Source organism: Ovis aries, chromosome 7, assembly GCF_016772045.2.
Source record: "Ovis aries strain OAR_USU_Benz2616 breed Rambouillet chromosome 7, ARS-UI_Ramb_v3.0, whole genome shotgun sequence".
NCBI classification, from domain to species: Eukaryota; Metazoa; Chordata; class Mammalia; order Artiodactyla; family Bovidae; genus Ovis; species Ovis aries.
The window spans coordinates 50,972,852-51,000,733 of record NC_056060.1 but is presented as its reverse complement, the minus strand read 5'-3'; the positions used below and the strand labels follow the sequence as shown (position 1 = coordinate 51,000,733).

General features: G+C 42.0%; 1 protein-coding gene across 8 annotated transcripts in view; it reads left to right on the top strand.

Annotated features, from left to right (window-relative positions):
• The window catches only part of CGNL1 (cingulin like 1), a 172,805-nt gene that overhangs the window by 51,817 nt on the left and 93,106 nt on the right, over positions 1 to 27,882 (top strand). For 7 of the 8 annotated variants that reach the window (XM_042252400.1, XM_015097008.3, XM_060417862.1 and 4 more), the window contains 6 exons: positions 12,664 to 14,250; positions 15,032 to 15,126; positions 16,922 to 17,027; positions 19,252 to 19,353; positions 20,453 to 20,601; positions 26,381 to 26,516. In XM_042252400.1, coding sequence (XP_042108334.1) covers positions 12,679 to 14,250; positions 15,032 to 15,126; positions 16,922 to 17,027; positions 19,252 to 19,353; positions 20,453 to 20,601; positions 26,381 to 26,516 — 2,160 coding nt within the window. In that variant the 5' untranslated portion in view covers positions 12,664 to 12,678. Of the gene's footprint in view, positions 1 to 140; positions 254 to 12,663; positions 14,251 to 15,031; positions 15,127 to 16,921; positions 17,028 to 19,251; positions 19,354 to 20,452; positions 20,602 to 26,380; positions 26,517 to 27,882 lie in introns of all 8 variants that reach the window. The other variant, XM_042252397.1, reaches the window with a different exon arrangement.

Genomic DNA, 27,882 nt, shown 5'->3' with positions numbered 1-27,882 from the left:
GTCTCCACTTGTGTTTTGCCCAGGTCAGTTTTTGTGCTGATTCTCTGATGTGCCCAGCACATCCCTCCCTCTGTGGCTCCAGCTTGCCCTCTACTTGGCCCTAGCCTGCCTTACAGAGCTCTTCCTCTCTTTCAAATCAGATGTTCCTGTCTCAGAGAGACCTTGCTCGCCCACTGTATCTGATGACGGACCTTCACCACCACCACCTTGTTCTCTCCTCACCCCACTCTATTTCTTCATGGCACGGGCCACTGTGAGTTACTTGCTGTCTCTTCCCTCCCCCTCAACCCCCTGAATGTAAGTCTAAGAGGGGACTCTGTCTCTTCTCGGAACTGTTCTAGGAGAGGGTCTAGCACGGCTCTCAGTAGGATCTCATTAGAGATTAAGTAAAAACGTTAGTACCAGCATATCCTGGATGAGCTGGATGACCGCTGGTCTCTGCCTCTCATTCCAATGCCTCATTTATAATGGTTTAGGTTGCAGGTTATATTATAATATTTTAATTGTTGTAAACTCTTGGGAAAGAACTGAGGTGGACTGGCACACAAGTGAGGCCGTTATACCATGAGAAGAACCAGTGTTTTCATGGCAGCCTGCACAACTGAAGGTTTCTGCCCTGTAATGGGGACTGTCTTCCTATTCACAGCATGTATGGTGATTTAATCACAGCAAAGTTCACATTATCATGCATTTAAAATTCATGTTGTGAAGTTGGATTGTATTGGTTTTTTAAATCATATTTGTATTTAATGTGCAGATTTGTCTCGATTTTCTTGTGTCATAAGAACTAAAATAGTCTTACATTTGCACGCTAAGTGAGCACAAAGGGTCTTTTAGAATTTCTTTAAAGGCATATGTACATTATGCAAGCACGTGAAAGACTAAATAGGAATTAATCAGTATTACAGATGCAGCTGAGGACAGGGACACCTAGGAACAGATCTTAACTTCCCAAAGGGCTTGTGAAAAGCTATTTTTGACAAAACAAGGATAGTATAGTCTCTGAGTGGGCCATTAAATTTTAGAATGCTTTCAAGAGAGAAATTTTAAAATACTTATATTCATATGAGTTCAAAAGAAAATGCATACTGACAAACTCTGAAAGGCTTGAATATATAACACTTTAGTTTGTTTATATAACTGGAACTTCAGGTTCTGATTACTGATTCAATTTCTGGCTATTGAAAACAGTATGAATTGTGAAACTTCGTACTGGAGACATCTGTATCAAATACAGATATTTAAATATAAGACAGAGATGATGGAGTTAATAGCTTTTACCCACCAGAGTCAGGGCCTGAGTTAGGAAGGCATGCAGGAGACGCTCCCAGTTCTGGTTTTTCCCCAGACTGCCATCCCCTGGCTCCTGCAACAAGAGCAGAAGGGATTCTGTACTTAGGAATGGGGCCCAAGAGGGAGACAGATTCTTGCTCTAAGAAGTGATGGTTCCCCCACACGTGTTTCATTTGTGAATATGTGTTCATTTATATCCTGATCACTTATGTCATAGTCCCTTTGGGCTGCTCTAATGAAACCCTAAGGCTGGTGGCTTACAAACAACAGAAGCTTATTATTTCTCATTCTGGAGGCCGAAGGTGGCAGCATGTGGTGTTCTGGTGACGCCCTCTTCTTGGTTCATAGCTGGTGCTCTCTTGCTATGTCCTCATGTGGTGGAAGGGACTAGGGATCTTGGAGTGGTGTCTTTTTTATAAGGCCACTGGTCCTGTTCGCAAGGGCTCCATCCTCATAATCTAAACATCTTCCCAAGGCCCCACCTCCTAATGCTATCATGCCAGTAGAGGGGATATATGTGTTAGTATTTCAATGTTTGAGATTGGATTTTGCGAGGACAGACAAGCAGACCATATCAACTTCCAGGTAGAATCTGAGGCTCTCATATTTACAAGTGAGCCCAGAGATGTGGAGCTGTGTAGGAGACTCAGTTCCGTGGAGCTAGGTAGGGCAGCAGACAGCAGAATATGAAGTCAGGGGCAGGGTGCGAGTGCTTCGGGAAAGGAGAGAGGGAGCCAAGGATCGTGGAAATGTTCAGAATACCTGAAGCTTCAGTCAGCTCTTCAGTTATCTGAGTAACTGGTAAGAACATGACGCCAGTGCTTGGGGTGACTTTGAGGTCTAGGGGAGTTCCCCTCCCCCTGCTGCCCCCCCAGGACAATTCTGGGGCCGAAGATTGCACTGGGGAACAAAATGGTGTCATCAGACTTTAGGATCATAACTGTCTTGAAGAACAGACAACCTGACTTGATACATGTGGGAATCTGCTAGGTTTCTATTTTATTGTGTTTATATTTTGTTTTGGGTCATACGTCAGGATTTTAGTTTCCTGACCAGGGATCAAACCCTGGCAGGTGAAAGCTCTGAGTCCTAACCACTGGACTGCCAGGGAATTCCCATAGGTTTCTATTTTAGAAGGCTAATTTTAATTTTATTTTTTTAATATTTTGAGTGCTTTCACAGTATCATCATCTTTTTAATAGTCACGCTGTATGATATTCAGTAGGTTTCTGTGGACAGTTCCAGATGTCTGTTATTCCCAGTATAGTCTTTCTGGGTCCCATGCAAACGACTGTGATTGATACATTTTTGAGATTGAGTGGTTTGTGAATTGATGCCCACAGGGATTTCTCTGGACCCTTCTCTTCCAGGGGGCTCTGGATTTTGTAACCATTTGGACAAGTTTGTTCATGATGCCAACGCCCTCAATCTTTTTCCCTGATGAGGACGAAGATGGACAGATTTTCCTGGTTTGATCTTTTTTTGAGGACCAAGAAGAACTACTTTGCAGAGGGTGTCACATACCTTCCAGGGGAGGATGTTTAGCTTTGGAATTCACTTTGCAGAAATCCTCTTTGAAGAGGCTCCAGGAATGAGGCTTGTTACAGCTGGCATTGTTGAAATTCCAGAGGGTTCCTTTATTCCCTTTAGGAGATGCTTGATAACCCTAGGACCTACTTTCTACTTTTGGAACACACGCATCTTGTGAACCTGGCATCTGGAGGTGGGAAGAAAAGCCACAGTGATGCTGACAATCAGAGTTTAGTGTTTTAAACAGTGATGCACATTCCAGTTGGAGGTAGTGGGCTTGCGAGAAGGGAAGGCATGGAGATTTGTTATGGAAACCCTTGGCTTTTTTGTTTTAATTGTTGAAGTTTTAAAAAGGGATTCAGAGATGTTTGCATCATACATGATTTATTAATTCTTCCATTCATTTATGGGTGCTGGGATATGGCAAAGAGGAAGGCCACCCTGAGGAGTGAAGCATCCACTGAGTTTGGATAGACAAAAGACCCCCTCCCCCCGCCGTGGAACATGGTGACGTGTTCTGGTTCACAGACACCCAATGACCATGTCAGAATAACTACCAGATGTTGTGAAAGTGTTAGTTGCTCAGTCGTGTCCGACTCTTTGTGACCCTAGAAACTATAGCCTGGCAGGCTCCTCTGTCCATGGAATTTTCCGGGCAAAAATACTGGAGTTGCCATTTCCTTCTTCAGGGGATCTTCCCTACCAAGGGAATCAAACCCCGGGTCTCCTGCACTGCAGGCAGATTCTTTGCCATCTGAGCCATCAGGGAAGTCTATCAGATGCTATGGGAAGCTGAAGAGTGAAAGTGTGGTTCCTGCTCGAGAAAGAGTGCAGGTCTTAAGGACAGAAGGTCTGGGTCTTAGTCCTGACACTGCCCCCAAGCCAGGTATGAGACCATGGGGGCAATTACTGTCCCTCAGAGCTTATGCATCTCTCATGGGAGAAATTATCAATATACTCCCTCACAAGTGGGGCTGCAAGGATCTGACCAGATAAGATGATGTAAGGGAGAGCCTGGTGTGGTTGCAGCCTGGCTGGTCCATGGGGTCACACAGAGTCAGGCACGACTGAGCACACAGACAGACTGATGGACAGTAACTGCATGTGTGTGGTGTTGAGGGGGGCTTTTGAAGTTAGATTTGGACATAAAAATGCAACGACAACGCTGTCTTGATATGTTTTGGGCTCAGGCTCCATGTGGAAACTATAGCACATATGTCATGGATCTGTTATGTCTGGTTAAGAACTTGTCTGTGGACCTGGCAACAAAAAGACATGCGTTTATTCAGTCAATAACTATTTATTAAATTTCCACTCTGGACATAGCACTGTGCTTTAGATTTCTCAACCCTCTGGTTTCTTAATTAGTTAATAAATTATTTCAGGATGCTGGTGGTTAATGCTGTTTGGTTAACCAGTGGGGTTTTTAGCCTCTGCCTCAGAGGTATTTAAAAATGTTTTATGATCAAAGTCAGCTTTCTTGTGGCCGTAAATGCCACTCGGCACTTCTTTTTCACTTAGTATTTCCTACTTCATTTAGCATACAATCCGTGATTTAATTTTCCCAAGCATGTTGTGAAGTCACCATTAATAATCTGACTTTAGAGATAAGAAAACTCTCAGAGAAGTTAAACAACTTGTCCAGAGCTGGAATTTAATCTGAGTTCAGTGTTAGACCCATTTCTGGCCCCTGCACCTGGCTGTTCTCGCCATTACTGGTCTTCAGAATTGCAAACTCGGTGTCTTAGCTTTGCCTTGGTGGAAGAACTGTAACAATTTTATTTATTGATTTATTTTTGGCTGCTCTGGGTCTGTATTGTTGTGCAGGCTTTCTGCTAGTTTTGTCAAGCAGGGGCTATGCTCTAGTTTCGGTGTTCGGACTTCTCCTTGCGGTGGCTTCTCTTGAAGCTCTGCAGGCACACAGACTTCCGTAGCTGCAGCACGTGGCCTCAGTATTTGTGGCTTGCAGATGCTAGAGCATGGGCTCAGTAGTTGTGGTGCACTGGCTTAGTTGCTTCGTAGCATGTGGGATCTTCCTGGATCAGGGATCGAAACCCATGTCTCCTGCATTGACAGGCAGATTCTTTACCACTGAGCCACCAGGGAAGCCCCGGAAGAACTTCTAGAAATCATTTCAGGGGTCAAGAGGGGAAGAAGGACGAATAATGTTTCTGAAACATTTTTTGGATGTGAATTTTGATTTCTTTTAGACCATGTGAAGCATAAAAGGTAAAGTGGGGAATGTGAAAGAGGAGTGGGGTCAAAACCAGCAGAAGTGGGGTAGAGACTGACATGGTGGGGGACCGTCCATGGGGTGGGGCAGTAGAGGGCTGCACCCAGAGGTGAGGTGAGGGTCCCAGGGATGCAAGCTTGGTGCCCATGCTCTGCCCTGGCTGTCATCCGGGTAGTGAGTCCCTGTGAACCCTGGTCTTCAGACCCCTGGTTGATTCTCCAAAGTCTACAGCCATAGTATAAAAGGAGCCTTCCTACAGGCTCTTCTTTTCTCTTTGCCACCCTCCCTTTTTGTGCAAGGTGACTTTCAGGGGAACCTACAGCACTCAGTATTGTAATCTTCCCCCCACCACCCCAGGTAGAGAAGTTTTGGTCATCATGCTCATTTAAGGACATTCAAGTCATACTTAAGTCTGTAAGGGAGACAGCCACTCTGCCATCATTTTCAAGCCTCAGTCTATTTTTGAAATTTGTTTTCTCAGGGAATTCTGAAGACTTGTGTGTGAGACATTTCCTTTGAAATCTTATAAGTTTGGTTAGTTTCCTTTGTTGTTGTTGTTTCTTTCCCCCTACAGAATGGATGGATGGAGGGATTGATAGATAGGAAGAAAGAAATAGAAATTAAAGCTTACTTTAGGCAAGGCTGCCTCTTTCTGTCCTGTTTGGAGTACACTGAAAGATCGGCATGCACTTTGCTTTGTTATTGACTGTTCCACACTCTGATTTTCACTTTTATGTTGTTGAGGGTCTAATGTGGCTACTCCTGCACAAAATTCATATCTTCCCACAAGTCCCATAGGCAAGTCCTTTTGAAGTGAACATTGTGTCCACTCATAAGCGGTGTTAACTTGTATTGTCAGACCAGCAGTGGCTTCCCTCTGAATGAGGCAGTCACCAAAGCCCACTCAGGGGAAATTAATTTTTGGTTGGTGGCTCATTTCTTATTTTCTGGAATCAAGTTTATGACTGTACACGGGCTTGTCAGCTCCCTGTCCCTACTTTAAACACTCTCTTAAATGACTTGCATGCTCAGATAGAATTATTCATTCCAAGCAAATGTCCAAAGACAGAGTCCCTATCCCGTGACAGGTGCCCGTCCTGGGTGCTGGGGCCTGGCTGATGGGGACTGCTGTGCTCTGGATGGAGGGCAAAGCACGGTGGGGAGGTTTCTCATTTTCTGGCTAAATATCTTCAGTAGCCACGAGGGCCTCTGGAATGGGCTGGAGGTGGCACTGGGAACTTGAGTTGGGGGGTGGGAGTTGTGGCCTGGCATTGTGACTAATCTCCAGGCTCAGCTGGTAACATGTGATGGCCCAGAGAGGAAATGTTTCTATCTGGCATATGTTCACAGTTCTGCCAAGGGCTGAGCTCTTTGTTCTTACACACACACTCATTGATCTTGCTAACTAAAGCAATTATCATCATTTAGCGGTCTTTCCCAAAAGCATTATTTCCACTCCAGAACACCTCTTTTATTTGCCAAGTGCCACAATGTTACATCCTGGCAATTGGTCAACATTTACTGCCAAATTATGTAAGTCCTTGGTTGGGTTTAGTCCCTGACTGAACAAGTGTGCTGTGGTAGAAAGCATTAGGAGGGTGATATGGCCTGGTGGCTGAAGATGGAGATCAGCTGTCCTTAAATCCATTTATTAATTCAGTGTTTACACTGTGATTGGGAAGGAAATCTACATTTGCTTATGACACTGGTGCCCAGGTGAGAAATGTCATTCTGTGAAAATCCTGGATTGAGGTCTGTTGTCAAGGAAATGTAAATTGTGGACATTTCATGAAATTCACATATGTGGATTAATTTGCTAACAGGGAGCTAAGAATGTAATAAACCAAGGTGGCTTTACTGAAAGATTGAAATGTAATTAGTGTTGACTGTAGTGCAGCAGCTAATGAAAAGGACTACAAACCTTAGAAAAGAATTTTATTAATAAATATTAGGAGAAATATTTTCATAGAAAACTCAGCCTCAGTGTAAGAGGAGATTATGTGTAAAATGACTTCATTTAGTACATATTTTAAAAAAGCATCACACTGAATAAATTTTTACAGAAGCTCTTCTGTTAAAAATAATATTTGTTATAAATTTTAATGAGTGTGGACTCTACTAGAGATGCGGAATAAAACGTGCCAGCACTGCTTGGAAATGAGAGATCAAGACACACCCCTTGGTCATTGTGGTCTTGGCCTTCGTGCGTTGTTTCATCTAAGCCACGTTTGCTGTTCTTGTTCTAGGATTAAGTGTTTTACAAACGTTATTAATTTTGTCCAGCTGGATATGCTAGAAATCCCCTTTACAAAAATCCCACTCAGGGACTTCCCTGGTGGTCCAGTGGTTAAGACTGTGTGTCACCAGTGCAGAAGGCTTGGGTTCGATCCCTGGCCAGGAAACTGAGATCCCGCATGCTATTTGGCATGGCTAAAAGAGTAAAAAAAAAAAAGTCCCACTCAGAAGATAGTAAAGGAATAAAAATTAAACCTCCAAAGACAAAGAATGGCAGTGGAGACTTAGTGGAGGAGAGCTCTGAAGCAAGTGGGGTGGTAATTATTAACAGCAGGGTGAGAGATGCTTCATCCTGAGGTACCTGCAGTGCGTAAATGAGGTGATTTGCCTGTGGAGCTGCTGAGTGGCTCAAAAGTGCAAGGCATAAGTTACTGTGGAAGGCAGGGTTCAGGGCCAACCCGATATGTAGGCGCTTTGAGAACTGGGGCAGTTAGATTTCCAGGGTCTCTGCTTTGTACCAGGTATCTGGGCATCCCCTGCCCTTTCCCTCACCCCTCAGCAGCAGATTAGAAATAGAGCTCTCTTCTCTGGGGAAACTGAACTGGAATGAGGTTGGAAGCAGGCATGGGTGACTGAAAACGGGATGATGTTGGAAGCAGGCATAGGTGACTGAAAATGGCTGCTGGATTCACGCTGCGACCTCCTGAATTCATGTTGCTCCCCTGCCCTGTCCCAAAGGCCAGCAGCCAGCCCTGTTGCAGCCCCAGCAGTGGACTGGAGGGTTCTTGGGACATCAGTTGGCTCCGGAGAAAAATGACTCCAGATACTGAAATGTATGAATCCTTTAGTGGAAAGCTCAGCACTTTCCCTTCCATATAACTTGGAAGTTTGCCAGTTAATAATTCCTCTCCATATATACAGGTCCTCCAACCTGCTTTTACTATTATATTAAAATTTCCCTCTTAAATAGGATCAGGCAGCCAAAGATCCAAGTCATATTAGGAAGGCTTTCAACATGAAAGGCGAGGGCCCAAACAAACCAGAAAGGAGAAAACTTGCAGAAGATGGAGATGTTGCAGACGGCAGAGAAATTGCATTTTTTGAAAAAAGTTATAGTATACTGTATACAAAGAGCTTCTCAGAGTGAGAAGCTGTTTTCATGTTCAAAATGAGAACAGCACTAAAGAAAGAAAAGCAATTAGAGGAGAATAAAGAAATAATGGAAATTAAAAATGAAATACTTGAATTTAAAAGAATTTGAGGATGCATTTCTAAAAAAATTAGAAAAAAAAGATGGAGCACAGGAGTAGGTGAGAAAAGAAATATAATTGAAATTCAGTCTAGAAGACTCAACAGTACTGATAATGCAAACACCAAGAACAGAATAAAATAATTCTCTGAACATTATCACAGAAATAATGTAAGAATATTTCATAGTGCTAAAGTGAGTTTCCAGATTGAAGGAATACGTTAAGTGCTCATGTTTTGTAAAAGCACCAGTTTAGTAAAATCCTCATGGGGTAATGTCATTTTGAAATTTTGGAACACCAAGGAGAAAGAAAAGGTCGTAAAAACTTTCAGAGAAAAATAAACAGGGCATGCACAGAGGAAAGGATATCATAATAACATCAGAATTCTTAATAGCATCCTTAGGACCTAGAAGATAATGAAGTAATACTTTAAAACCTGACGGGAAAGTTATTTTTAACCAGGATTCAAAATCCAGCTAGACTATCATTCAAAAGTAAGCATAGAATAAAGTCATTTTTCATAATACAAAGACTCAAACAATTTTTTCCTTTTCTTTAAAAGTTATTGGAAGGAGTTCTCTGGTGGTCCACTGCTGAGGGCACAGGTTTGATTTCTCATTAAGGAACTAAGATCCCACAAGCTGTGGGGTGTGGCCAAAAAAAAAAAGTTATTGGACTTGTGCTTCATCAGGACAGTTCAGTAAACTAAGAAAGAGGAAGACATAGAACTTGGGAAACATAGCACAAAGGGAAGAGAGCAGCTGAATCCTAATGTTGGGGTGGAGGGTAGAAGTCTGGAAGGGAGGTCATCACGGGAGCAGATCACCGAATGATCTGATACTTTTATCATCTGCAAATTAATACTGGAAAGCATCTAATGGATGTGATATAGCTGATGAAGAGATTTAAGGGTAGGTATATAGAAAACAAGATAAGCAAAAACAGCAGTTACTACCTCTAGAAAAATTAAAGTTATAGGAGAAAGGAAAAATAACCAGAGTCTACCATTTGGCTGTTCAGTATATAGTATTATATTATCACAACAATGTAAACACAATTGGCTCTTGGTTTTATTGTTGGGAAGCTAACAGAATGAGAAATACATGTGTTGTATGTGTGTGTGTCATCTATAATATGTAAAAATGATAGATTAAGAAATTGCAGCTAGGTATTTTACTCAGCAACATGGAGGTAAGTAGTGGAAGAAAGAGCTACAATTTGCATTTGGTTTCCTCTGAGGAATGTGATCAGGATTGGGGATAGTAAGCTGAAAAGTACAGGTTTTCATTATATCTTATTGTACGTTAGTTAATAATTATTTAAAATGTTAGTAATATCACTCTGAAAATGCAAGTAGACATTATAAACTCACCGGAATCAGTGAGATGATGAATACTGCAGGTACACGTATCTAAGCTGTTAAATGAGAGGTGATATCTAATGTGATTTGCATTTAAAATAATCATCAAGCAAACTGATGGTGCTAAGCTAGTGGTAGGAGACAAATATGTCCAGGAAGGCCCAAGACAAGTCAGAGACCAATGTGGATGGCTTTCCCGATGGCTCAGCAGGTGAAGAATCCACCTGTGATGCACGAGACCCAGATTCGATCCCTGGGTTGAGAAGATCCCCTGGAGGAGGAAATGGCAACCCACTCCAGTATTCTCACCTGAAAAATCTCATGGACAGAGGAGCCTGGCAGGCTACAGTCCAAAAAGATTGCAAAAAGTTGGACATGACTGAGAGGCTAAGCATGAATGCACGTGGTATAAGTGAGCTAAATCGTTGGTAAGGGTATATTAAATGGATATATTGCATTGGCAGGTAGGTTCTTTACCATTAGTACCACCTGGGAAGCCTATACTTTGTAAATGCCATTGCTTAAAATAGAAACCACATCCAGCACCAGTTAAACATTGACAAAAATTATCTATATATTTGCCTACAAAAGAAATCTCAATACATTTAAAAAGAAAGAAATAATACTTACTTCACTTTTTTTTTTTTTTTTTTTGGCTGCTCCACGCAGTTTGCAAATCTTAGTTCCCCAGCTGGGGACTGAACCTGTGCTCTCAGCACTGCAGTCCTAACCAGTGGAAGTCACAGGGAACTACGGTAACTTCATTTTCTGACCATAATGCAATGCAAATATAAGTTAACAACATAGATAAAGATCCCCCAAGCCAAAACAACACAGCAAACATACCGGATATGCAAAAACTTCCTCAAAAACAACTTTTTTGTCAAAGAAATCAAAACCATGAATTGCAACTATCTAGAGAATAATAATAGAAACATTTCCATGGTGGAAACTACTGCCTGCCTTCCCAATGTCCATTCTCCTCTCTTTTTACCAACAGAACATTGACTCTGAGAGTGTCAATGACCAGCTTAAAAAAAAAAAAAAAACCACCCTATTTCCCAATCCTTTCTTGTAGGTGGGGATGACCTACAAGTCATCCCCATCCATGATTAAGTCCTCACCAGTAACGTGCAAGGGATTACTGGTGGGTGAGTCCTCCAAGAAAGCTCTTTAAAAGGGTTGACGCATCTGGCCTAATAAACTTGTGTGTGTGATGCTGGATCAGCTATCTTGTAACTATAAGTTGTCTAATACATGCTAAAGGTAGATGAGTAGAAAGATAAAAGAGGTATTCCTCAGAAATATCCTGGCATCTATTCCAGCTCTGAACTTCCTATCTCTGGGGGGAAAAATATCCTAATTCTTTTTTTTTTTTTTTAAATCCTAATTCTTAAGTTGCTATTTGGGGTCTGTTCATTAGGAACCAACACTATTCCTGACATAGTCCCATATCAAAACTTGTGGACTATGGTGGAAGAGTGAAAAACAAATGAAGCATGCAAGTCAAGAAACTGGAAACATAACAGAATAAAGGAAAGCAGAAGGAAAGAATAATTATCAAACTAGACCTCAGTAAATTAGAAAATTAAGAAAAAAAGAAATGATTGCTAAGTCTAAGCTAGTTCTTTAGGGGAACAACAATTTAAAAAAATATGTAGACATGTATTTTACCTGCAAAAGTAATAGGTGAAAAAAGCACAAATGAAACTGGAAAGTAAGAAATACAGAGGAGACGAAGTGATTTATACATTGCAAAATTCTCTGCAAATAAATTTGAAAATGTGGATCAAATAGATTATTTTCTTGGAAAATATGCTACTAGAGTGACTCCAGAATAGAAAGAAAACTTAAAAATGCTAACAGTGAACAAAATAAGATAGCAGTTTTCTGTGACCAGTTGTTTTGCTCTTCCAGCCTCTCCGTGGCTGTCGGAGTTTTCAGAGTGAGAGTAGTGAATTTCTGGTGAGAGAGTGTGGGGTGGCTGGGGCAACCTGCCTAGTGATCTATATGCAGTCTCTTGACAAGAGTAGTCACACACAAGAAGGGTGAAGACAGTGATTCTTGGCATTAGAACCCATCAGAAAATAAAGAGACCTGAATTTTCAGGTTTTAATAACATTTTTCAGGTCCTTATGTTCCTTAAACTTTTTTGTTTAAAAAAAATTTATTTTTAAAAATTACTCTCTGATTCCTTAAAGTAAAAAATGTCTTAAACAGTGTATCCAAATAAATAATGATAAAGCTTTCAAAGCAGCATTGTGCATAAAGAAGCTTGAAAGGGTTTTGACAGGAAAATTAAGTTTTGAAAAAAAGAGAAAAATGTAAGCATCAGAATACCTTAGCTCTTATTAATTATTTTCATGGAAAAGTATCTTGTTCTCAAATGCTGGTAAGCTGGAACACCCTACTGGTTAAAAATAAATAGACAAAGTGTGAGGAAATGAACTAAGGAAAAAAACAGGGCAACCAGCACAGCTAGAGAGAATAATTAAGCTCTGCTAAAGGCATCAGTCATTACGCCAGTCGTCCCTCCTAAGGCCAAGGTTCATGCTCGGTGTTGACAAACACCACGGTCACATGGGCCCCTGGCATCCAGAAAGGCCTGTTTGAAAGAGCATTTGGTTCTGAAGTGTCCTTGCTATTATATTAAAAGTGTTTTCTTTTCCCTGAACTTTGAAAGTTTTCTCTCATAATCTTTATTTAAAGAGATGTAATTTTAACTTAATGTCCTCTTTTTACCCCGTCTTTTTCCCTGGTAGTGGGACCAGTGAACCATGGAGCTGTATTTTGGTGAATATCAACATGTGCAACAGGAATATGGTGTCCACCTGAGACTCGCAAGTGATGAAACCAGGAAGTCCAGGAATTCCCAGCATGCTAAGGCAGGCTCCTATGGTGTCAGTATTCGGGTCCAGGGCATTGATGGCCACCCCTACATAGTCCTCAATAACACAGAGCAGTGTCTGGCAGGCACGTCTTTTTCTGAAAACGGGCCACCGTTTCCAGCTCCAATGATAAACAACCTGCCCCTCCATCCCAGCAAGGGGTCTGTGGTGGAAGAGACCAGTGCAGAAGAACTGCAGCTCCCAGAAAACCCATATGCCCCACCTGGCCCAGTAAGAAACCTGAAACAGCCCTCTCTCTTTGAGGGCAAGAATGGGGCTCGTGAGCGCAAAGAGGAGCCAAGGAAGGCATCCCCCATGCTGAACTTTGAGAGGCATCCAGAGCTTCTACAGCCCTATGATCCTGAAAAGAATGAGTTGAGCTTGAAAAATCACCAGCCTCCTGAAACCAGTTGGCTGAAAGCTTTAAGAGAAGAAGGGACCAACAATAAGAAGGCCTGGATGCCCAAACCTAGCCATTCCCAGCCCACCAGCCCTCCCTCCGAAGACCCGGCCAGGTCCAATGTGACGGCCATCCGTCTGTGCAGCTCCGTGGTCATCGACGACCCCAAGAAGCAGACCTCGGTGTGTGTGAACGTTCAGAGCTGCAGCAAGGAAGATCCAGCAGAGGAGGCTTTTGCCCCTAGCGGGAGGCCCCTGCCCACCCCCGGCCTGCAAGCCCACCCGGAAGCCAAGAAAACCAGACCGGATGTGCTTCCCTTCCGGCGCCAGGACTCAGCCGGGCCGGTGCTGGACGGAGCCCGGTCCCGGAGATCCTCCTCGTCATCCACGACTCCCACTTCAGCCAACTCTTTGTACAGATTTTTACTCGATGATCAAGAATGTGCCATCCACGCCGACAATGTGAATCGTCATGAAAACAGAAGGTACATCCCTTTCTTGCCCGGAACTGGGCGGGATATTGACACAGGGTCGATTCCTGGCGTGGATCAGTTGATAGAAAAATTTGACCAAAAACCTGGGATGCAGAGAAGAGGCAGGTCTGGGAAGAGAAACAGGATCAACCCAGAAGACAGGAAAAGGTCCCGAAGTGTGGACAGTGCCTTTCCTTTTGGTCTCCAGGGAAACTCGGAGTACCTAACGGAATTCAGCAGGAACCTGGGCAAGTCCAGCGAACACCTGCTGCGGCCATCACTGGTGTGCCCGCCGCGTGCGCAGGAGCCCCGGGGCAGGCAAGGCGGGGGGCGTGCCTTCGCCAGGCTGCTGGGAGCGCAGCCCAGGCCTCCCCTGCAGAACAAAGACGGGAAAGTTCCAGAAAACAAAGGTGCTCAGGAAAGTCCTACTGGGCGCACATCCTCCCTCCCAGCACAGACTAAGAAGGAGGAGGAAATCAAAACAGCCACGGCTACGCTGATGTTACAGAATCGGGCGCTGGCGACTTCCCCTGATTCAGGGACCAAGAGGATTTCCGTGAAGACCTTTACTTCCACCTCAAATACTCAGGTAATACTGGTGGGAGTCGTTTTGTTTCCCTTCTAAACGATCTCCATCCTGGCTGTAGGAATAGGTATCTTCCATCTTGAATCAGTAATTGCATCATCTTGAATTAGTATTATTTTTTAGTTTTCCCCTACAGATTATGACCTGCCAGTCATTCATTTTTCTAAACTAATTAAGTAACCCTAGATTCCTGTTGTGTTCTTGTTTGTGCAGTAGCTTATCAAACACAATTGAGAGACTCGATTTTTCTTTTTGTGTTTGTGTAAAGTCTGAAAGTATGCAGAATTTGTTTTCAAAAAACAAAGAGAGGCTCCGTGCTTAGATTTGTTTTGTTTAGATGGGTTAATTTTCCTCATGACATTGAATGACTGGATTAATTTCTGTCCTGAGAAATTAGGTTAATCCTAATTTAGGTTTATCCTGAAGTGATGGAATTTCTTTAAGTGGTACATTTAGTGTTTTGGTAGTGACAATAAAAAGATAATGATAGTGATAAGATTGATTATAAGGTTGGTAAGTGCCAGGCACTATTTGTTATGTATTATAGGATCTCACCAACCCCATGAAGGAAGGTGTTATCAACTTTTATTTACAGGTGAAAAATTGAGGTGAGGAAAAGTTAAGGGTTACAGAGCTACTAAGTGGTGGAACCAGTTGTAATGAGCATCCTTACTTGAGGAATTCTTTCTGGAAGTAGGAATGTGTTTGGAAGCTTCTGCTTTGGGGTGTTGCCTTCTTCCTGGAAGCTTCATCCTGTGATCTAATAACAGACATTGTGTTCCAGGCCACACCGGATCTGTTAAAAGGCCAGCAGGAGCTCACTCAGCAAACCAACGAGGAGACGGCCAAGCAGATACTTTACAATTACCTCAAAGAAGGGTTAGTGATTTTCCTTCAAGGAGCACAGTACTGTCCTTTATGGCGGGCCTCTTACTTTTGTCTTCTGAGACCTTGTGTTTTGTGCTTCCTTCCTGCCCTGTGTGAGCCATTTCAGCGTTTGGGCTCTGTGGCTGGAGTTTTCATAGCAGCATTTGAGACTTGGGTGGAGGAGGGTGAAGAAGGGAAAGGAAATGTAGGGAACGACATCATACTTTAAAAGTTCAAAATGACTATGACTCTCTACTATTTTAGAAACAAATTCAAAGATAGGAAGACTATTCAGTTTTGAATTGAGTCAGTCATTGACTTGAGTTTGCCTCTGTATATACAAATGTAATCAATCGTCCCTTATTATAAGTTACAAATAAAAACACTTCCTCTCCCCAGAGTTGACATTGGCGGGGAGCCCCTGCTTCCATTATTTTTAAAGCATGTATGAGTCATTTAAAAGCTGTGCTTTCCACTTACTTATCTGGGAAGGTTGAGTTTGAATAATCTGGTTTTCAGTCCTTACTTAGATACCAAATAAGCTGGGATTTTAGGCCAGGAATTTGAAGTTTCTGTTTCAGTTCTCTCATCAGATATGATTAAAAAGAAGAAAAGCTTTATACTCTGACATGACTGAAAGTCACTTGGCAAAAATACTCATTGGCATCAGAACACTTCATAGTTTTGTACTGTGGCTTACAATTTTCTGTCAGTGATGTAGAGCTGACAGAAATCATTCAAAATAAGATAGGGGCTCTTTTGAAGGAAAAAATAGTAAAGAGATTCTTCTAACTAAGAACTAGTTATTAGTGTCTTTCTGTGAAGGGTTTTACCATGAGAAAATTAAAGTAGAAGAACTTTTAACATTTAAAATGTTTTCTCTACCTTCTTTGGTTTTTTTTTGGCCCTTGATTTATTGAGAGACTGAGACAGACTTTAGTGGGAGGCACTTATTTAAGGAAACTTATTAACTTTTCTTAAGTGTCAGGTATGTGTGATAAAAGGTGCAGGGTGGCTAGCTGTTAATAGAACTTTATCTGACCATTACCTGTGAAAGTCTAGACAGAGGGCAGCCGTGTTGACAACCTTGGCTTGGGGGATTTATTTTTTTAAACAAAGGCTAAAACAAATTTAATATTATTGTGGAGCATTCATAGTGTCACACACATATAGGAGAGATTCCGTGTTGGAATAAATATTTGTCATTTAATTTAGGCAAGAAATAGATGACTAAATTTGTTTTGGATGTCATCTTCAAGCTTATTTAGTACGTACCTGTGTCTCTTTCACATGTCTGGAAATGAAAGCCTCTCTCCCAAAGCAAGTGGTAAAATGGAAAAAAATGCACTATCCATCCTGTTCTCACATGGGTTCTGTCTGAACCTTAATTTATTCCTCTTGCAGTTTATCTTTTTCTGGTTAAATTTTATTTTTCATTTTTGTCTGTGCTGTGCTGGGTCTTCATTGCTGTGCAAGGGCTTTCTCTAGTTGGGGCGAGTAGGGGCTGCTCACCAGTTGTGGTACCTGGGCTTCTCTTGTTGCATAGCATGGACTTTAGGCATGTGAGCCTCAGTATTTGTGGCGAATGGGCCTTGTTACCCTGTGGCATGTGGAATCTTCCCGGACCAGGGATTGAACCAGCATCCCCTGCATTGGCAGGCAGATTCTTAACTGCTGGATCACCAAGGAAGTCCCAGTTTATCTTCTTAAAGGGCTTATTATTTGTGTGACGTGGCACATAAAATAGTCTGAGACTAACGGTTATGCCTTCATTTAAAAAAATTTTTTTCTGCTGTGTCGTTTCCAGAAGCACCGATAATGATGATGCTACTAAGAGGAAGGTCAACCTGGTGTTTGAGAAAATCCAGACTTTGAAGTCTCGAGCAGCAGGGAGCACACAAGGAAATAATCAAGTAAGGAGAAGCTTGGTGCTTTGTAGAGGGCATTTCACATGGAGCATGGCAGGCAGATTGTTTTCTTCAGTCTGTACTTTTGGTTGCAGCAGGAAGTGGGGAGTTTGCTGTGTAGTAGGCAGTACCAAAGATGGAACAGCATGCTTTAACTGTTGGTAATTTGCACCCTGCCTTTTTTCTAGAAAGGTTTTAAGAAATTTTACTTTTTAAAAAATCTGTAAAATGAAACAGGACAAAGTGATAAGTGGTAAAATTTAGAAATGGAAAAGGAGTCTAGGAAAAATGAAGCATTAGATGGAGAACCCTGGCATTATAGTAGGCAGGTTTGAAAGGTAAGTATGAATAGGCTTGGTCACAAATTCTCAAACTTCACAGGATAAGAAATAAGAGAATCGAACTAGAGAATATGAAAGAGAGACTGATGGGGTGACCTGTGTGGGCTGAAGGGAGAGGAAGGAGTGCAGTGGGGCCAAAAAAAATTTTTTTTAAGAAAAACTGACTGTTTATAATTTATTGTATTGGGGACTTGGGACTATTGAGTTGGGACTTGGGAGATTTTTTTGGTTAAAGGAGTCATCTCTTATTTAGTGAGCATCTACTAAATGTTGGACATACTTTGTGCAGTGAAGGGAAGCGGGATTTATGAGGGAGGACTAAAATCTTGTCTCTCAATTCTGTGCCACCTTGACTTGGGCCCATTTCTTGCTTGGGCATCTTCCCTTTTCCCTTGTGGAGGGGAGCCGGTATTCTGCACTGGAAGGAAAGAGGAGATACCCAGAGGCAGGCAACAGGGAATATGTGTATAGCTTCTTTTTTAACTTTGGCAACATATGAATGAAGAATATTTTAAGACATCAACTATCCTTTTTCCTATGTTGTTCAGTATTCCCATGACTGCTGCTCTGGCATCAAATAAAAACATTTAAAAGTTGAATTGGTTAATTTATTACATATAACTGTTTATAGTTACAAATTTATATATTATATACTTATTTTTCATATATTCTGTTATATGTTTTGCTTGTAGGCAGGCTTTAGGAACTGAACAGTTTTTACAATTAGGTTAGAATTTTTTTGCTGAAACTTTTACATACAAATCACCACGACTGTTGCTCTTCATTTGCCTGCATATTCTCTTGGAGAATGCATCCTTTGGTCTTGATGTTCAGATTGTCATTGTGGTCCCAGATGAAGAGTATCCAGCCTTAACTGGGGAAGTCGGGGTAGCCCTTCTAGAGTCAATAACTCTAACGCTGTCTCAAAATATCATAGAATTCTCCCAGACAAGGGGGAAAGGCAGGGCATTCCAGGTAGAGGGAACAGCACAAAAAACATAAAATATAAAGAGATGTGCACTTGTCATGTTTAGGGGACTGGAGGTCGTTTAGTGTAGCTGGAGGAGGGAGCTAGGATATGGGGACCAGGCACCAGATAGGAAGGACCTTGTAAATCATGTCAATTTCAGGCAGAAGGTGATAGGTTAACACTGATGGACTTTTAAATGGTCATGAGTGGTATTGTGTTTGTAAAAATTCATTCCTTTGTAGCTTTTGGAGAGAGGTAAGATTAGAGGAAGGGAGACCAGTTAAGAAGCTGCTGCTTAATCAAGCCAGAGATAATGAGGTGAACTTAGGCCCTTAGACTTCTGGCTCCAGTCATAGCACTGTGACTGCTTAATTGTCCGCATTTTTCTGCTCTCTGTGTCTCACTTATGAATCTGATTATTTGCTGGCAAAGGTTTTGGAATTTTATATTTTGGTGTCAGTTAAGTGACTTCCTGCAAGAAGAACCTTCTCCCTTAGTAGGCTGAAACCATATTGGAAAGCAGAGAAGCAGGTAGTTTTTGTTTGGAAAAGAACAACCTACAATTTTTCTCCTTGGGTTAGGTTTATATTTCTGAGATGGATTGTTCTCATTTTGCCTAAGAAAATAGAAGGGCCTCTGTAGTTATTGATTGTTGGTTTCCGGTCTGCTTCCTAGGAGCAGATGAGGAAGTACATCATTCTAGGTTCACGCATGGCTCACACCTGGATTTGGGTACATGAAAGCCAAGACACTGCCTTTTCTGGTTTTCATTTCTGCTTTCCCCTCCCTTTTATTTGTAATTTTCTAACCACTTTGCTGGTTTTAGCCAAATCCTTTTGAGAAAGTCATCCTGTTAAATCTATGCAAGAAAAAAAAATAAAGCACCTTGAACATTTAATATCTTTGCGATTGATTATAGGCTTCTAATTCTTCATCTGAAGTCAAAGATCTCTTGGAACAGAAGAACAAGTTGACCACAGAAGTGGCAGAACTTCAGACACAGCTTCAACTGGAAGTCAAGGTACCTGTGATTTTTCTTTGTACTATTTTATTCTTTTCTATCTTGATTGATAGAGTATTTTAAGTACCTTGGGTTGTCCAAGTGAAATGAAAACAATTTTTTTCTCAAAAGAAACTTTCTTCCCATTACTGAGCAAATTCCTGTAAATTTAATTCTTATTTTCTGAAGACTTTTTTTTTTTGTAAGTAACCGAAATCATGGCTGCAGATGGTGACTGCAGCCATAAAATTAAATGACGCTTGCTCCTTGGAAGAAAAGCTATGACCAACCTAGACAGCCTATTAAAAAGCAGAGACATTACTTTACCAACAGAGGTCTGTCTAGGCAAAGCTATGGTTTTTCCAGTAGTCATGTATGGATGTGAGAGTTGGACTGTAAAGAAAGCTGAGCACCGAAGAATTGATACTTTTGAACTGTGGTGTTGGAGAAGACTCTTGAGAGTCCCTTGGACTACAAGGAGATCCAACCAGTCCATCCTAAAGGAGATCAGTCCTGAATATTCGTTAGAAGGACTGATGCCGAAGCTGACACTCCCAATACTTTGGCCACCTGATGCGAAGAACTCATTGGAAAAGACCCTGATGCTGGGAAGGATTGAAGGTGGGAGGAGAAGGGGATGACAGAGGATGAGATGGTTGGATGGCATCACCGACTTGATGGACATGAGTTTGAGTAGGCTCCTGGAGTTGATGATGAACAGGGAAGCTGCAGTCTGTGGGGTTGCAAAGAGTTGGACACGACTGAGCGATTGAACCGAACCAAAGCATGTAGAGAATGTTGGCTTTGACAGAGTAACAGAAATGCTGTTGGATTCAGATAGGCAAATTGGAAACTAAATATATATAAAATGTCTGGACTCAGTAGTAGAAATAGCAGAATGTGATTAAGATGTGTTTGTGTTTTTCTTTTAGAAGTATTACAATTCACTAAGTGTTCAGTATTCTTTCTAGTTGCGAACTCCTATGGCTTAATTGCACAGTTCCATCAGGTTGTTTAATAATCTAAGTGCAGAGACATGGAGTCCATCTGAGATTCAGGATTCAGTGGGGTGACATTAATGTACAGTGGATGTGCTTTAACTCACACACATTTGTTTTAGAATCAACAGAACATCAAAGAAGAGAGAGACAGGATGAAAGCAGACTTGGAAGTGTTGCAGAGCCAGCATGACAGCAAGGTGGAGGAGAGCACTGTGCTGCAGCGGCGGCTGGAGGAAAGTGAAGGGGCACTCCGGAGACACCTGGAGGAGTAAGTGTGGGCCCAGAGTCTCCCCTCCCTGCCCCAGGCTCCTGAGCCCACGGAGCCAGATTCTTTCTGTCCATTTAATTCTCCGCAACCTTCCAGATCTTCACAGGGGCTGCTGAATCTGCCTTTTCTCCCTCTTACCCTTGCAAAATTGTAAGACCAGTGACGTGTAGATGGGTAAGCAGAATTTAAAAATTATTTGTGCACCACAAAGGATGTTTTATAAAATTCTAGCCCGTAAAGTGGCTCTCATGGCAGGTAAGTGAGCAGCTAGGAATTCTGAGTGTTTTATCTAGAGATAGTTTAAGAGCCTGAGTCCAATCTCTACAAAGCAATGTCATGTGACCTGCACAGTCTTCTGCGTTCAGAGTTTTATCTTGGACAATGCTGGCTTTTGTGACCAGTGCTTATACTTCTTTTGCGTCTTTAGAGAGAGAAAGTCAAGCCCAAATGGCCCTGCCATTTTGTTGTATTAAAATCTGTGACAGTGGATATTTTCTTCATTTCAAGAGATTTAAAAGAGAAAGATTAGTAATAGATCCACCACCGTTTTTTCCCCTACTTGCTCTTGTTGCACAAGTTCCCCATCCTATCTAAAGAGTCTGTGTAGATGAAAACCTGTCCACATGTAGAAATCCATGAACAAGAAACCAGAGAGCCCACAGTTATGTGATTGTTGGGATTCTGGCAGTGATTTAAGAACATACGAGTGAAATGCTTGACCCAGTTGTGTGAGGAGAATGTCTAAATGAATGTGTATGTCATATGAACAGATCTGGCATATACAAAGGAATACTTTGAATACCTCGTTGTGTGTTTTATATCTGATTAAATCTGTGTGAAATACAGAATGAGCATGTATAGCATGTGGGACGTCTGAATGTGTGAGCTGCATCTCAATAAATTGTATTCTAATCTGAAAAAAAAATTCTATGACAAAAGGACTTGAAACGAAAGTCTGAAATGAATGGTGCAGTGAAGTCCACTGGCTGTGACAGAAGCCTTCTGTGAGAGGTTAAGCAGGAGTAAAATCTAGAGGGAAATTCAAGAACAATGCGACATTGTATCATAAAAGCATTTCATTACCTTTGCCATTTTGATGGTGTGGTGTGTGCTTTTAAAATATTCTTAGAGGTTAATTTCAGAAAAGAGGTTGAAAAGAAAAAACCCCTGAAATTTAGAGTGTAGTAAAGACTTTACTGTGTTTGAGTGTCTCCTGGGGAGGTGCAGGTCAGCAGTGGCCTGCTGCAGGGCAGGGGCTCTGGGTGCAGTAGACCTGGGTATGGCATAAGCCCTCTTGGAGGAGGTTGCCATTAACCCCACCATAGAGCCCCCAGAACTTACACAGGACTGTGGAAACACACTCTTGGAAGGCACAAACAGAACCTTGAGCACACTAAGACCCAGGAGAAAGGAGTAGTGACCCCACAAGAGACTGACCCAGACTTGCCCGTGAGTGTCCAGGAGTCTACGGCACAGGCATGGGTCGGTAGTGGGCCTGCTGCAGGGCTGTGGGCACTGACTGTAGCAGTGCCTGCATGGGAGCTTTTGAAGGAGATCTTATCTTCATTACCTCCACTATAGTTTGAAAGTGAAAGTGAAGTCACTCAGTCATGTCCGACTCTTTGCGACCCCATGGACTGTAGCCTACCAGGCTCCTCCCTCCATGGGATTCTCCAGGCAAGAGTACTGGTGTGGGTTGCCATTTCCTTCTCCAGGGGGATATTCCCGACCCAGGGATCGAACCCTGGTCTCCTGCAGACTCTTTAACCTCTGGGCCACCGTAGTTTGTCTTCAGGTCAAGTAGCAGAGGGGGAACACAGCCCCACCCATCAATAGAAAATTGGGTTAAAGATTTTCTGAGCATGGCCCTACCCATCAGAACAGGACCCAGTTTCCCCCTTAGACAGTCTCTCCCATCAGGAAGCTTCCATAAGCCTCTTATCCTTCTCCAATAGAGGGCAGACAGACTGTGGTTTTCAGTCACAGAAAGCTAACCAGTCTGATCACATGGACCACAGCCTTGTCTAACTCAAGGACACTGTGAGCCATGCCCTGTAGGGCCACCCAGGACAGGCGGGTCATGGTGGAGAGTTCTGACAAAACGAGGTCCACTGGAGAAGGCAATGGCAAACCACTGCAGTATTCTTGCCTTGAGAACCCCATGAACAGTATGAAAAGGCAAAAAGGTAGGATGCTGAAAGATGAACTTTCCAGGTCGGTAGGTGCCCAATACGCTACTGGAGATCAGTGGAGAAATAACTCCAGAGAGAATGAAGGGATGGAGCCAAAGCAACAACACCCAGTTGTGGATGTGACTGGAGATGAAAGTAAAGTCCAGTGCTGTAAAGAGCAATATTGCATAGGAACTTGGAATGTTAGGTTCATGAATCAAGACAAATTGAAAGTGGTCAAACAGGAGATGGCAAGAGTGAACGTTGACATTTTAGAAATCATTGAACTAAGATGGACTGGAATGGGTGAATTTAACTCAGATGACCATTATATCTACTGCTATGGGCAAGAATCCCTTAGAAGAAATGGAGTAGCCATCATAGTCAACAAGAGTCCAAAATGCAGTACTTGGATGCATTCTCAAAAATGACAGAATGATCTCTTCATTTCCATGGCAAACCATTCAATATCACAGTAATCCAAGTCTGTGCCTCATAGAAGAAGAAGTTAAATGGTTCTGTGAAGACCTACAAGACCTTCTAGAACTAACACCCAAAAAAGATGTCCTTTTCATTATAGGGGACTAGAAAGCAAAAGTAGGAAGTCCAGAAATACCTGGAGTAACAGGCAAATTTGGCCTTGGAGTACAGAATGAAGCAGAGCAAAGCCTAGTAGAGTTTTACCAAGAAAATGCACTGGGTCACAGCAAACAACCTCTTCCAGCAACACAAGAGAAGACTCTACACATGGGCATCACCAGATGGTCAACACTGAAATCAGATTGATTATATTCCTTGCAGCCAAAGATGGAGAAGCTCTATACAGTCAGCAAAAACAAGACTGGGGAGCTGACTGTGGCTCAGATCATGAACTCCTTATTCCCAAATTCAGACCTAAATTGAAGAAAGTAGGGAAAACCACTAGACCATTCAGGTATGACCTAAATCAAATCTGTTATGATTATACAGTGGCAGTGACAAATAAATTCAAAGGATTAGATCTGATAGAGTGCCTGAAGAACTATGGACAGAGGTTCGTGACATTGTACAGGAGGCAGGGATCAAGACCATCTCCAAGAAAAAGAAATGCAAAGAGGCAAAATGGCTATCTGAGGAGGCCTTACAAATAGCTATGAAAAGAAGAGAAGTGAAAGGCAAAGGAGAAAAGGAAAGATATAAGCATCTGAATGCAGAGTTCCAAAGAATAGCAAGGAGAGATAAGAAAGCCTTCCTTAGCAATCAATGCAAAGAAATAGAGGAAAACAATAGAATGGGAAAGGCTAGAGATCTCTTCAAGAAAATCAGAGATACCAAGGGAACATTTCATGCAAAGATGGGCTTGATAAAGGACAGAAATGGTATAGACTTAACAGAAGCAGAAGATATTAAAAAGAGGTGGCAAGAATACACAGAAGAACTTTACAAAAAGATCTTCATGATCCAGATGATCACAATGGTGTGATCACTCACCTAGAGCTAGACATCCTGGAATGTAAAGTCAAGTGGTCTTTAGGAAACATCACTATGAACAAAGCTAGTGGAGGTGATGGAATTTGAGATGAGCTATTTCAGATCCTAAAAGATGATGCTGTTGAGGTGCTGCACCCAGTATGCCAGCAAATTTGAAAAACTCCGCAGTGGCTACAGAACTGGAAAAGTTCAGTTTTTGTTTCAATTCCAATGAAAGGCAGTGCCAAAGAATGCTCAAACTACTGCACAATTGCGCTCATCTCATACGCTAGCAAATTAATGCTTAAAATTCTCCAAGCCAGGCTTCAAGAATATGTGAACTGTGAACTTCCAGATGCTCAAGCTGTATTTAGAAAAGACAGAGGAACCAGAGATCAAATTGTGTACATCCACTGGATCATCAAAAAAGCAAGAGAGTTCCAGAAAAACATCTATTTCGGCTTTATTGACTATGCCAAAGCATTTATGTGAATCACAACAAACTGAAAAATTCTTAAAGAGATGGGAATACTAGACCACCTGAGCTGCCTTCTGAGAAATCTGTATGCAGGTCAGGAAGCAGCAGTTAGAACTGGACATGGAACAGCGGACTGGTTCCAACTCAAGACAGGAGTACGTCAAGGCTGTATACTGTCACACTGATTATTTCAATTATATGCAGAGTACATCATGAGAAATGCTGGATTGACGAAGCACAAGCTGAAATCAAGATTGCCGGGAGAAATATCAATAACTTCAGATATGCAGATGACACCACACTTAAGCCAGAAACGAAGAACTAAAGAGCCTCTTGATGAAAGTGAAAAAGGAGAGTGAAAAAGTAGGCTTAAAACTCAACATTCAGAAAACTAAGATCATGTCATTCGGTCCCATCACTTCTTTGCAAATATACGGGGAAACAGTGAAAGACTTTACTTTCTTGGGCTCCAAAATCACTGCAGACAGTGACTGCCACCATGAAATTAAAAGACTCTTGCTCCTTAGAAGAAAAGCTATGATCACCCTAGACAGCATATTAAAAAGCAGAGATATTACTTTGCCAACTAAGGTCAGTCTAGTCAAAGTGATGGTTTTTCCAGTGGTCATGTATGGATGTGAGAATTGGACTATAAAGAAAGCTGAGCACCAAAGAATTGATACTTTTGAACTGTGGTGTTGGAGAAGACTCTTGAGAGTCCCTTGGACAGCAAGGAGATCTAACCAGTCCATCCTAAAAGAAATCAGTCCTGAATATTCATTGGAAGGACTAATGCTGAAACTGAAACTCCAATACTTTGGCCACTTGATGCAAAGAACTGACTCATTTGAAAAGACTATGATGCTGGGCAAGATTGGAGGCAGAGGAGAAGGGGACAGCAGAGGGTGAGATGGTTGAATGGCATCACCGACTCAAAGGATATGAGTTTGAGTAGGCTCCTGTAGTTGGTGATGGACAGGGAAGCCTGACGTGCTGCAGTCCATGGGGTCGCAAAGAGTAGGATACAACTGAGCGACTGAACTGAAAGACTTTACAAAATAAAAAAGGTAAAACAGCTGTGAGTTTAATTTGGAACAGAGGTTGGCAAACTTTTTCTCTCAGATAATGTTTTAGAGTTTATGGACCATACCATGTGAAATTGTTCATTTCTGCCATTGTATTGTGCAAATGACCATAAGCAATACATGAATGAGCATGGTTTTGTTCCAATAAAACTTTATTTACAAAAGCAGGCAGTGGGCCAGATTGGCTCACAGGCCATAATTTGCTGACTCTACTGGTCTGGAGTACTGAGGGTGGGGTTGGTACAAAGTGGCTTTAGTGAAAACATTTATCATAAAAGTTGTGCTCTATGGCCTAATTCCTTATCTTCTCTATCCAAATTCTAGTACCCTGTGGTCTCCTTTTGGGGAAGAAATATCACTATATAACCTTTCCCATTACAATGGCTTGTTCTCATTTGTCTTTTCCTTGGGCAATTAGACTGCAGGTATAGTTCTTACCAGTGCCTTTCTGGTTTATGATATTCACGGAACAGAGAATGGGAGGCTACTTGGGAACTTAGATGACTCTACTTGACCATTTGAAGGTCTGAAAGCAGTCTGGATGAAAATAAGCAGAGACCAAGAGAATCTCTCTCATGGGTTTCCTTTTCTGCCAGGCTGTTCCAGGTGAAGATGGAACGAGAACAGCACCAGACTGAAATCAGAGATCTCCAGGATCAACTCTCGGAAATGCATGATGAACTGGACAGTGCAAAACAGTCCGAGGACAGGGAGAAGGGGGCTCTGATCGAGGTAAGCTGGGGCTGGGTGGCAAGAGGGGCCCTGTCTGTCCGGAGGTGTGGGGTGGGTTGGGGGTCCGTTGTCTGCTGTATGCTTATTCTATTGGTGAACATGGTTCCCTTTTGTGAGAGCATCATGTGTTAACTCGTATAGAGTCCCAGTCCAAATCCAACAGTTGCCAACATGTTTCCGTATTTACTCCATTTTTTCTTCTTTCCGGCCATTCAACTTTGTTTGTTTTTTTAAAATTCATGTATCTATTCATCTTGATGAACTTTTTCAAGGGAATTTACAGATAATACCACATTGCACCCCTAAGCTTTTCAGCATGCATTTATGTAGATAATTCCCATATAACTACAATATTATTATCATATCCCCTTCATGGATCACAGCCTTGTCATGGCGAAGTGGCTTGCATAACTCAGTGAAGCTATGAGCCATGCCATATGCAGGGCCACCTAAGATGAATGGGTCAAAGTAAACAGTTCTAACAAATTGTCCACTGGAAGAAGGAATGGCAACCCACTCCAGTATTCATGCCTGGGAAATCCCGTGGACAGAGGAGCCTGGCGGGCTGCAGTCCGTGGGGTCACAAAGAGTCGTGTATGACTGAGTGACTAACACATGGTTACACATGGTACACAGCAACTGTGATATGAGCTTCAGTTTTGGTGATGTGTTTTCAGGCGGAGGCTAATAATGAGAATCTCAGGAAAGGGAAACAGAGCACATCTTTTCTTAAAAATGTTCCTGGTGTTGCTGGCTTTCTGGTTATTTGCCTCTTTCTTGTAATAGGAGCTGTATCTTCCTCCGCTGCCTTTCTGCAAGATAAGTTCGGACACAGTGAGCTTCTTTCTCTGTGCCAAAATGGGTTTCTCTCCATCTGGAAAATTGTCCTCACTATTTTTATCAATTTCCTTTGACGTGTCCGTGACATTTAAAAAATGATCTGTGGCTTTTATATCAAATTAAATAGACCCCATCTCCTCATCACTTTCAGTTTATTCTTCATATCTTAATAAAAAGTGGCCAGGGGGAATCTGATAACAGATTATAGTTATAGCCAGCTTTTCCACTGGACTTGGCTTAGAATAGACTCTTAAACTCAGTGAACATTAAACACTTCTGCTTTTGAATGCTTGGAAAAGCTTGAATACCCTGTATTTTGTGAGGCCTGCATAATACACAAGATTTTTCAGGAAATATCTTTTAATACTGTACATTCTGTTAAATGACATTGGGCCTCTATATGGAGTCAGTATGAAAAGAGGATAGAATCATTATTTTAAAAAAAAAGATTAAAGGAGAGTAAGAAGAAAGGAAGACATAATAGAAAATGCCTCTTCTCTTAGGATAAGCCAGATATTAATAATTG